Source organism: Aulonocara stuartgranti (assembly GCF_965226115.1).
Source record: "Aulonocara stuartgranti genome assembly, chromosome: 17".
Lineage (NCBI taxonomy): Eukaryota > Metazoa > Chordata > Actinopteri > Cichliformes > Cichlidae > Aulonocara > Aulonocara stuartgranti.
Window position 1 is genome coordinate 13850188 of NC_138953.1, and position 11445 is coordinate 13861632.

The 11445-nt window shown below is 39.2% G+C and overlaps 1 protein-coding gene across 4 annotated transcripts; it reads right to left on the reverse strand.

The window, feature by feature from the left end:
• Window positions 1-1345: 1345 nt before the first annotated feature.
• On the reverse strand, window positions 1346-11137 carry LOC309692716 (MARVEL domain-containing protein 3). 4 transcript variants are annotated; one of them, XM_082511490.1, is made up of 4 exons: window positions 11012-11137; window positions 10293-10386; window positions 5190-5302; window positions 1346-3285 (listed from the first exon to the last, which is right to left on the reverse strand). In XM_082511490.1, the coding sequence occupies exons 2-4, from the start codon at window positions 10382-10384 to the stop codon at window positions 2627-2629; spliced, it is 864 nt and encodes a 287-aa protein (XP_082367616.1). In that variant the 5' UTR covers window positions 10385-10386; window positions 11012-11137; the 3' UTR covers window positions 1346-2626. The 4 variants fall into 4 exon arrangements, with proteins under 4 accessions (XP_082367616.1, XP_082367617.1, XP_082367614.1 ...); XM_082511491.1 differs by having other exon boundaries at window positions 10293-10389; window positions 11012-11132; XM_082511488.1 differs by lacking the exon at window positions 11012-11137 and adding an exon at window positions 10792-11005.
• Between the last annotated feature and the right edge of the window lie 308 nt (window positions 11138-11445).

Genomic DNA, 11445 nt, shown 5'->3' on the forward strand with positions numbered 1-11445 from the left:
CACACAGTATCACTTTTATGTTTTTATGTAATAAGATTAAAACACATCTGCTTCTCGAACTTCCGGTTGTCACCTGCATACAGTCCACACATGCTCACTCATTTCTTTTAATTAATTTAACGTGTGTATGTGTATAGCTGCACTGAGAAGGTGAAATGATTGTATTTCCAGAATTCAACTTGTAGTGCATTTCTTCTACAAGCCTTATTCACCTAATTTCTCTCTCTCACACAAACACACACACACACACACACACACACACACACACACACACACACACACACACACACACACACACAATTAGGGCAGGCCAATATGGCCAAAAATATTTATCATGATATATATTTGAAAATTTGCGATAACGATATAACTGACTACATTGACGCGAGGCAAAATACTTTACAACTCCACAACTTTATTAGTGCAAAAAAAACCCCATCAATGTATTTTCACTTAATCAAGCAGCTGTTTTTTTTTATGTGCATTTAAAGCTATATAAAAATGTATCAGTGCAAATGCAAATTCCTTGCTGACTAAAGGCATTTCCAGTGGAAATTGGCTGACATATCCTGAGCATAACGATGTATAATATCCACAAAACTTAAAGTCACAATACGGTAATATTATGTTGAAGCACAGTACATATTACTCCGCCGAGGCTCCTGTCTACGGTAGCTGTAATGTAGTGATGTGCGATACCACTGATTTCCTTTCCGATCCCTAACCCTTCTTTTCCGATAACGACGGCCCGCTTGCATGTTCTACTGAAAATTGTGCTTTGGTGAGTATCTGACGGACGAAAGCCAAACCAGTTCCACACCACTGAAGTTTCAGCATTTTTACAAACAAATTCTGGTTCATCCGTTTCATTCAACGATCTGCTTCCGCCCTTCTCATTCTCCGTCGCCACCATGCTTTTTCCGCCATGTGCGTATGAAAACAAAGGCACTGCGCATGCGCGTTTTACCCATATTCTATCGCGATCTTTCATTTTATCATTGCCTAACATTATACCGGTATTACCGTGAACGGTATTATATGGCCCAGCCCTACTTGCAATGCTTTTATATTCATTTTCTTACATTTACACACCGATGCATTGGGGTCACTCAGGATTCAGTATCTTGCCCAAGGATACATGGTCACCGTGTATTTGAAGATTAAGTCAATAATTGTCTAGAGGTGAAATGACTTTTACTGTTGTCTACCACATTTTTTCCTTCATTTTTAAAGATGGAAAATGCTCCTCACGATTTTTTTATTAGATATATAATTTAGATATTTAATTGTTAATAGCTTTATATATATTTTTTTTCATCACGTCCCTTTGCTGACAACACAGGAAATTGGAGCAGGAGAACATTTGCTTGTCCATCAGTTTCCTGTCAGCTAATTATTTCAGTCTGATATTTAAAATAAGAGTTATCTGCAGCCTTATTATTATTATCATCATTATTATTATCTTAAAACAGGTATGTTGGCAGAGCTGAGCAACCAGAATATCCAAACTTAGAGCATAACCAAAAGAAGAAATTTGTTAGTGCTGCTGTGATGATCAGGCTGTCTAAAATGGTAAATTTAGAAGTCAGGTCATTTTATCACTCTGGGGAATTTTGACAAGTTTGTGTTGTCAGCGCAGTTACATCACTGCTGTCCTTTTGTATGTGTGCGCTCCACTGTGTGACAGCAGTGATGTCATGGCTGGCACAGAACAGGGGAACACAAACAGCAGGACAGGCGCTCAGACTTCTGTTGCCCCCTAATGACAGTCGATCCAGCTTTTAAATGGAATCATAGTCTGTTTAATTACAGTAGATAAAATGCTGCAAACTGGTAGAAAAAAAAAAAAACATTAAGCAGTGTACATGTTACTATTAGAAAACTATCTCCAACAGTAAAACAGGCCATTTGAAGATTTACTCAGCGATTTAACTTACACAAGCCGGTCATGTTCAGCATTACCTGAGATAACTGACACATTTGAGAACAAAGTTACATTTGGATAGATTTTTTTTTTTTTTTTTTTTTAAAGACACATACAAAAACTTCTACATAAAAATTGACAAAAATGAGAGGGAATGTGCATAAAAAGCCAACATAATACATTTCATTTTCTGAGCTAACTAACAATATGTGGGGCTGATGAATGATGGCTGAGTCTTCACTTTATTTTCTAGTTCTCTCCATAAGTGGAAAAGCTTTAATATTCATCCATGTATTACAGTGCCTGAGGGAACGACATTAAATTCACTAAGTACTAGGCAGGTTTAGTTGTCATACATTAGTTTTAGTGTTCAACTGTACTGTTTTAATCCCAAATGTATTCTAGCTATGCAAGATTTTTCTTTTTTTTTTATCCAACTAAGCCACAGCAGCACATTAGTGCTACCTCACTGTACTGTTTATGTCCCCTGATCCACAGTCACTTTTGGGCAGTAACACAGAAGTAGTTTATACTACAAAGTAGCTGTGTCCATGTGGAGACGATGAAGAGTTGTAAGTTTAAATGTTTCCTGTGATCCGTCTGTCAGTCTTACACATTTGGAGCCAATCCTCTTTGAATCAGTTCAGATGTCATTGTAGCAGAAACTAAAGTGTCCCCTTAACCACAGTACACAAGTCTCCCTCACACAGATGTGGTCTCGGCCCACAGCGGAGCCCTCTGTGGGTTGTTCCGATCCTGCTTTTTCTCCTCTTCCCGCCGCTTTTGTTCCTGTAGGTAACGCTTCACGTGCTGAATGGTCTGGAAAGTGAGCACTGTGCCAGCAATGTACAGAATGGCGGTGATGAGTCCGAACAGAGCCACAGCTGCATCGGCCCCACTCACGTTACAGTTCATCCAGGTGTAGCCGTTCCGCGAATACAGAATCTCCCGCTGCTTGCACACATCTGTGGAGTTGACTTTGATCATGAAGTGCAGGTAGAGGCCGACAGCCACCACATACACCACTGCGCCCACCGCCTGAAAGACCAGCGCTCCAAACAGGAGCTTTCGCGACATCCGGTGGGGGGGTTTGTTCCCAGACACCACAAACAGCAGTGAGACTATTCCAAAGGTGAGGCTGAAGGGGATGCCGCCATAGATGCTTGGTGCCCTCATTTGGTTATACTGCATGTCTAGTTCTCGTAGCTTCTGCAGCTCAGTACCCTCAAAGTTGATGTTGGAGTTGAGGTTGAAGCCGCCCATGCTGGCTGCCGAGGACATTCCCGACGTAACCATCTGAGCTGCGACCACACAGATGAGGACCAGGGCGTTGGTCAGCACAGCGCAGATCAGGATGATACCTTTGTCAGCACACAGAACAGGCATTTGAGTTCATTTTACAGAAAAATCAATCTTTCAAATCATTTAAAAAAAACAAAAAAAAAAAACAGCACCAGCGTTTTGTGGTGAGGCGTCCTGATTTTTTTATTTTTTTTGCCTCATATGATCATTAATTAAATATCTAAGTTTGGAAGTGGTGCGCAGACACATACAGTTTAGGGCTACATTTGATTCAGCTCTTGGCACTGAAACCAATTTAAATCAAATTTTAAAAATACTCAAAATAACCCAACAACAAAAATAACAAACAAGTCTGTCCCTACAGTCACCAAATGTGTTTAATAAGAAATGTCATGAATAGTTGCTACAAACCATCCTAGAGGTTTGTGCTTGGGTGAAATCTTATAATTTAATTATTCAATTACTTAGCACCAGTCATCAGGTATCTGTGCTGTTGTCTGTTTGTGAATCAAGCCTACCAGCAAAAACTCATAACATTAACACTGCCATCACCGTGTCTATGGTCACTTATTCCTCAAAAAGAAAAACAACAACAACGAGGGTCAGGGTGAGAGGCTCAGTCTAAAACCAATATGTGATGTCCATCTTTTATATATAGGATTTCTCAACTACCGCTACTCCCTCACTTTGAGCTTTAAGTATTTCAAAATGTTGCACTGAAGCTTTTTACTCTACATGTTAGAATTGATTTATAGATGTTAATGCTCACTTTTAAAATATGTCTGTGTGTAGCTCCAAGCTATAGAGCAGTTTGAGCCAGTTGGCAGTCTTACATTCTCAGGTTCTAAGGGCTGAGGCTTAAATTGAAGAGTCATCATACTTGCTTTTATTCTTCTTCTTACTTGTACTTCTAGTTATTGACATTTGAACTTTTTAGCTTCCTGATTTTTTCTCCCGAGTACTGAAATTTTTGATCTAAAATCAATAAGCTGTTATGCATCAAATGGGCTTCAGAGAACTATAATGGTGGCACTTAGACTTTATTTGACTTGAGACCTAACTTCAGCTGTACATTTGAGGTCTTTATTAGTGTTCTCACAGGAGAAAACTAATCTGTGAGGCTCTGATTTCAAGTTCCCAGCTTCCCAGAATAGTGTTCCTCTGCCTAACCTCTGAAAACAAAGTTGAGTAAACACATGAAAACCGGTCAGTGCAGTTTTCATAGAAAGAATGAAGTACACTGAAACTCAAGGCCGCCATTAGACGCTACAGTTTTATTTCACACATACAGTACTGTGCAGAGCTCTTGAGCAACTCCTCATTTCGTCATACTTTGCTTCCAAGAAGCCAGACTTTCTCTAAATGTTTAACCTGGCATCCACATACGTGGACATCACACTTTGGGTTGTCTCGACCAAAATACTAAATTTTGCTCTACAAGGGCCTGATATCCACATACGGGGACGTTATACTACGAATGTCCTGATATGTGGATCTCATTTTTCTCAGAAAAAAAAATAAAAAATCACGTCATTCTTTGTTCAGGTCTTAGGAGGTTAAAGTGCTCTTGGGCAATAGTTTCCAGGGGCTTTCGGAAGGTATTTCAAAGTTGTTGGTTTTGGGGGTGGGGGTGGGGGGGGGGTGGGGGGGGGGGTTAAGTTGGACATTAACATACCACAGGAATGCTTTTTATAGAAAGAAACCATTTCTTTAGTTCAATCTATTACAAATTTGGTTACAATTTTACGGACATATAATAGTATATAATAGTATATAATAGTCAATATTTGTGCTCAACAAAATATTGACTTTCAAGCTCATTAGATTTGTACAAACTGGTTTCGTCTTATATACTGTATTTCCATATACACTTCTGGACATGTTTCAATAAATCACTGTTGTTTTTTCCAAGCAAACTATAAAGAGTTGAGGCTTTTGCACAGTACTGGACATCCTGACCTACCTCTTCTGGAGCAAATGTAGTTCCATTTGGAGTCACTGTGATTCACTCGTTCCCGTGCATGACTTGGATGTGAGTCAGCTTCTCGGGGGTAATATGGGGGTGATGAGGAGGACCTGAAAAAGATAACAATGAAGGAAATCATCAACCAACTAATCTGAAACACTGACAGAAAGGCCAATGAGACAGGAACATGTGTTTTTAGCCTTTTTCCGCCTGAGTCCATTTTTCAGACATTTTAAATGTCATAACAAAATTATAAACATGGTTAACTGCAGAAATAGAATATTTTCCCTACTGACAAAATGAATTTAAAACAAGGTGCTTTTAATGCTATTTTGGAGCTTTCAACAGACCTTTCTACAGCATGTAGTTTCCTCATTTAATTTAATTTCAATTCAGTTTTATTTATACACCCCCAATTCACAACAACAGTTGCTCCAAAGTGCTTTATATTGTTAGGTAGACCCTACAATAATACATGCAGAGAAAAACGCAACAACCATATGACCCCCCTATGAGAAAGCACTTTGGCGACAGTGGGAAGGAAAACTCCCTTTTAATAGGAAGAAACTTTGAGCAGAACTAGACTCAGGGATGTCAGCCAGGTACCAAATTTCCTTCCGAGCTGCTTCTGAGAACAAGACTAATTGTTAATAATTATTGTTATTTTTTAATAGTCTCCAAGTATAACAATAATATAAATCTTTTCTATACTAAAATAGAGTGAATCACAATTTGACAACTACTGTGAAAAGGCAGTAATTAGAAAGATAAGTGAGAAACAATGGTAAAACACATCACAGCAGCCCTGCCCTGCAGCCTGGATCCTCACCAGTTTGCCTACAGAGCAAACCGGTCCACAGAAGACGCTGTAGCCACAGCACTCCATGCTGCCGTAACACAACTGGAAGAGCATGGGAGCTATGTGCGAATGCTTTTCGTGGATTACTGCTCAGCTTTTAACATCATCCTTCCACACAAACTGGTGGCCAAGCTATAAGACCTGGGGCTTCTTTACAACACCTGCATGTGGATCAACAGCTTCCTCTCGGGCCGTAGACAGAGAGTCAGAGTTGGCCATCACACATCCTCAGCCCTAAATCTCAGCACTGGCTCACCCCAGGGCTGTGTGCTTAGTCCACTGCTCTACTCTCTCTACACACACGACTGCACTCCTCTCCACCAGAGCAACCTCTTTGTGAAATTTGCAGACGACACCACCGTGGTGGGGCTCATTTCCAGGGATGACGAGTCTGCATACAGAGACGAGGTGGAGCAGCTGTCATTATCGTGTAAGGCCAATAACCTCCTCCTCAACACTTCAAAAACCAAAGAACTCATAATAGACTTCAGAAGGAAAAAGGCAGAGACCCAACCACTATTCATTAATAGGGACTGTGTAGAAAGGGTGGCAAGCTTCCGCTTCCTGGGAGTCAACATAGAGGAGAACCTTTCCTGGAGTGCGAACACCTCCGAGCTGCTGAGAAAGGCCCAACAGAGACTGTACTTCCTGAGAATTCTCAGAAGGAATAACATCATACAGAGACTGCTGGTGTCCTTCTACAGAGCCACCATTGAGAGTGTTCTAACCTGTTGCATATGCATCTGGTACACTAGCTGCACAGTGGCTCAGAGGAAAGCACTCCAAGGGATCATTAACACCGCCCAAAAGATCACTGGCTGCCCTTTCCCCACACTGGAAGATCTACACCCGCTGTCTTAAAAAAGCCCAAAACATCATAAAAGATACCTCACATCCTGGCCACTCCCTGTTTGAACTGTTGCCCTCAGGCAGACGGTACAGAGCAATCAGTGTAAGGACTAATAGGCTCAAACAGCTTTTATCCAACTGCAACAAAAAAAAAAAAATACTGCTACAAAAAAAATGCCAATCACGCCACTCTTGTATTAATCTGTGTGCTGACTGAAGCATGTATGTGGGAATGTATGTGAATGTTTGTTGATACTTCTTATTAGCACTTTAAGTATTCCATTTATTTTATTATTGAATTTTGTTTTATTTATATGTTGATATCGTTAGGGATGATGCAATGATCGGGGACCATTTTTAATTTCGTTGTACCTGTGACAATGACAATAAAGATTCTGAAAACAAGTCCTGATACACTGCCAAATATGAACTCTGGATTCAGTACTGGAATTCAGATTTTTATGGCACCAGTGGACAAAGTACTCAGGAAAAAAAGGAACAAAGCAATATAACAATAATGAATTACAAGTCAGTGTTCCTCTGAAAACCTTACATCTCTGAGGCTTGAACCATGAGTAAATTGGGGATTGCTTTACTAATACAATAATATACTGTAATGAAACCAGCAAGTGAGAATTGAGAGCAGCATTGGGTTGTACTCTGATGTAACCAGAAGCAAAAGATTCATCAATTATAACAAGACTGCAAACTCTAACTCACAGTAGAGCCCATAGGGATTAATAAAGTCTGGTCCATGACCAAAAGAAAAATTCTTTCAAGTTCTTGGACTGGGCTCAACAAAGTTTGGAAAAGTGGGTTAAAGTCATTTTAAACAAAACGTTTCCAAACTTCAGAATGAACACGTCTAAGCTTGTCCAGTTTCCTATTAAGGTCAGTTTGAATGTTTCTGAGCTGGTTATAAAAAAAAACAACAAAAAAAAACAAAAACGTTTTTATGATTTTTTGTTGTTGTTAAATATTTGTGCAGACGTACAACAAAATATCAATCCTCTGTTGCTTCTGGGGCTCCCCTTGCCACATTCATAGTGGTAGAAGTAGAAAAGACTGAGGGCAGCTGCAACTTTTTCTACAGTGTCCTTCATTACTCAAAGGCTACATGTTATCTTTTGATGAAAAGACATGTAAATAATTGTGCTAACAGTACAGCTTACATTTTTTCACTAATAAGGACAAGACTACAACATTCATTTTGACGCAAGAAGTCTGAGGGTCACAATTGTAACGCTTAACCCCCCCAAAAAAAACAAACTTTAAACAAGTGAATAATCAAATTATTACAATAACGTCTCATAATTTAATTTAAATGGACATCTTTACATGTCTATTCAAAAGCAAAAGAGTCAAAGGGATATTTTCTGTCTGTACAAATACAAGAATTATTATGAAAATGTCTGTTTTTTTGTTTAAGAATTTCCCAAGTGCTGTTAAAAAGAGCAAGGAATTTTGAAAGAGTTTTTCCAAACATCCTGGTTTTATTTGGAACACTTGCAATATTTTAAATAGAAATACAGAAAGATTTATTTCACAAAAATACAAAACGTACCAGGATCAAAATTATTAGCTCCCCTTGGTACTATCAGTCATATCAGTCATTTCAGTCATTTCCTTTTTGCTAGATAACAGCATGCAGTTGTTTGTAGGAGCTTGGAAAGAAAAGCATCTGGACTTCTTTAAGTTGCTTGAAGACGTTTCACCTCTCATCCGAGAAGCTTCTTCAGTCTGCTGAGCCATCCCAGCTCATTCTTTATTGGTGAATCTCTCAAGCTCTTCCAGATTTGTTGGTCTTCAGTTCACCACACAGATTTTCAATTAGATTCAACTCAGGGCTTTATGCAGGCCAGTCAGTAACATTCACTTGAGTCTTCCGGAGGTAGATCTTCACAGTAGTGAATTATATTTTGGGTCGATGTTGTGTTAGAGAACAAAGCCACGACCCAGATCCAGTTTTGTTGATGTTTGAGGATTTCTTTGGAAATTTTCATTATATCCTTCTTTCCTCATGATTCCTTCCACCTTGACTAGACTCCCAGTTCCAGATGCACCGAAGCATCCCCACAGCTTAACACTTGCACCACTGTGATTCTTTGGGTTTTATGCCATCTTTATCTTTCTTTCATCAGGTTTCCCCAGCATACTTCAGTCTGGCTTAAAGGTGTATCTTCTGCAGAAGTTTAGTTTTTCTTGATCTGCAACCTGCCAGTCCATTCCGCTGCAGGGTTCTACTGATCGTCTTCTTTGAGCTTAAAATTCCCAGCTTGGTCTTTACTAGTCTTTTACTAGTGTTGGCAGTTGTTCCGAGCCCTTCACACAGATCTCTCACTATTTTTTCTTCCAGAGTCTTTGAAGTCGCTCACTTCATACCTCTGCCAGGCTTGTTCTGTACTGTGTGGCTCTCTCTGAATTTCATATTTTTCACTGCATTCTTGACACTTGGAAACACTGTGATAACTTTGTAAATCCATCTGCTCCTTACTGAACATTCACTTTTTTCCCCTCAAGTTTAAACTGATTTCTTTTGTTTTTTGCACTATGCTTACAACTCACACTCTGGCTGAAGTTTAAAGTGGACAGTAAGTCTCAGTTTTAATGATTTTATATGTTTTGAGAATTATACAGTTAAAGCACATCATTGCACAGCAGAGGTTTGTGCTGCAGTTCAAAGGTCAGTGTTTCAGGGGGCAAACAATATTGACCCTGGTTATTGTTGTTTTGTTTCTTGAGATAATTATGTGACCGTGTGTCACAAATAGGTATAATCTATGCTTTCTCAAGAAATCTAGTATGTTTAAAAATGCTGTGTTGAAAATTCACTCCATTAAAAAAAAAAAAAAAAACACTGATAGAGGGGGGTTAATAATGTTATCCTCATCTGTATGTTATATTGCTTGATAAATATGGAGCGAGAGTGACATTTATTTTGTGTATGTCAGTATGTAGGCTGATACTGTTTTAACACATGTAAAACGTGATGTTTGATACAAACAAGTATTTTAATTTTTAAATGTCAATACAGACAAACAAGGTGTCCCTGATATGCCGTCCATGTTTACAATCTTTTACCCAGCAACACCTATGTCAACATGGTTGTTCTCTAAAGTACTACTGATGGAGATTTAAATCCAGATTTAGGGAGGAAAAAAACACTGTGCATTCAAAAAGCATCTCCCTTATCTGAAAACTTGTTTTGTCCTTGGGAATTTCTGCAGAAATGAAGTACCTGCGCTTCTTCCACGGTCAGAGAGAATCCTAATGAGGGTGTGCGGAATAAGTGTATTTAGTTTCTGATCTGAGGAATTACATGGTGAGACAACTGCCCCAGTCGCCCTCACTTCACAGTCTGGGTTTAAAACAACGGTGAACGCAGTGCGCACCTGTTGGATGGTGTTGACCGGTCGCCATTGTGCTGCCGGTGGTCTCCGTTCCTCTCCCGGTGCCCCCGGTTTGATCGCGGCTGCTGGCTCATTCCTGCTGACGGAAAGTGGCACACTTAAACACAAAAACGACGTTTGAAAAGCACGAAAACTGTCCCGCATACTACAGGATGAAACGTATGACTCTAGAGGTTTTTATTTATCTTCTTTAACAGGAAAAAGAAAAGAACAAAAAGAAAACGCTTTAATGTTTTAGCTCCTGTTGGCATGGAAATATAGCCTACAACTGACGTAGAGTCCCCCCAAAGTGAAAATTATGAAAACTACTAACAAATGAAAACTAGGCTAAGAAAGCGTGTAATTTTACATGAAAGCTTAAATTTCCCGTCAAGCACCCGAAGAGCAGGTACTACTTCCAAACCAAAGCCAAGCTTGTGCGATACGTCAGCAAAGTAGCCAAAATGTCTGATTCAATTAGCGTTATCAAAGACAAACTTACTGTAATGTCGATAAAAAACACTTCAGACTGAAACAGCATTACTGAATCCAAATATAGTTATTCTGTCTGCTGTCAGAATCCAGGTAGCAACAACTCCACCCTACGAGGCGGAGGCGGAAGAGGAACTAACAGGTGAACAGAAGAGTTTCTGGTATGAGGTCAAAGCTACTACGAGCTTCGTGCGCCGTCTCTCACGCCACAGAAGCCTCTGTTTACTCACTGTTTGAGGGGGTGTTGTTGGCCTTTCATTACCAGCACGCTGCAGCGGTGACGTCGAGCGGCACACCATTGGCCAAAAGCTGTCGTCTCCATCTACGTGTACGTACGTAGATCTGCCAGAAGGGGGCACTAAACGATCTGTTTTTACACTGCACAAGATATCAGACTATACTATGGAACGCCAGGACTGCCATAATGAATTAATTAAATACACCATTAAATAATTAATTAAATGTGTCAATAATTAATTAAAATTGGAATTAATTAATTAAATAAATAGTTATGACACATGTAATTAATTAATTATTGACACATTTAATTAATTATTTATGTATTTCACATTTTAATTAATTATTGACACATTTAATTAATTAATTATTGACACATTTAATTAATTATTTATGTATTTCACATTTTAATTAATTATTGACACAT

Bases quoted from the DNA above. Each gene is read 5' to 3' on its own strand.
- LOC309692716 (XM_082511490.1), bottom strand. From the start codon at position 10,384: ATGAGCCAGCAGCCGCGATCAAACCGGGGGCACCGGGAGAGGAACGGA. The intron at 5,303-10,292 runs GTGCGCACTGCG...TATCTTTTTCAG, and splicing joins CGGTCAACACCATCCAACAG to GTCCTCCTCATCACCCCCAT. The intron at 3,286-5,189 runs GTAGGTCAGGAT...GTGCTGACAAAG, and splicing joins CTACATTTGCTCCAGAAGAG to GTATCATCCTGATCTGCGCT.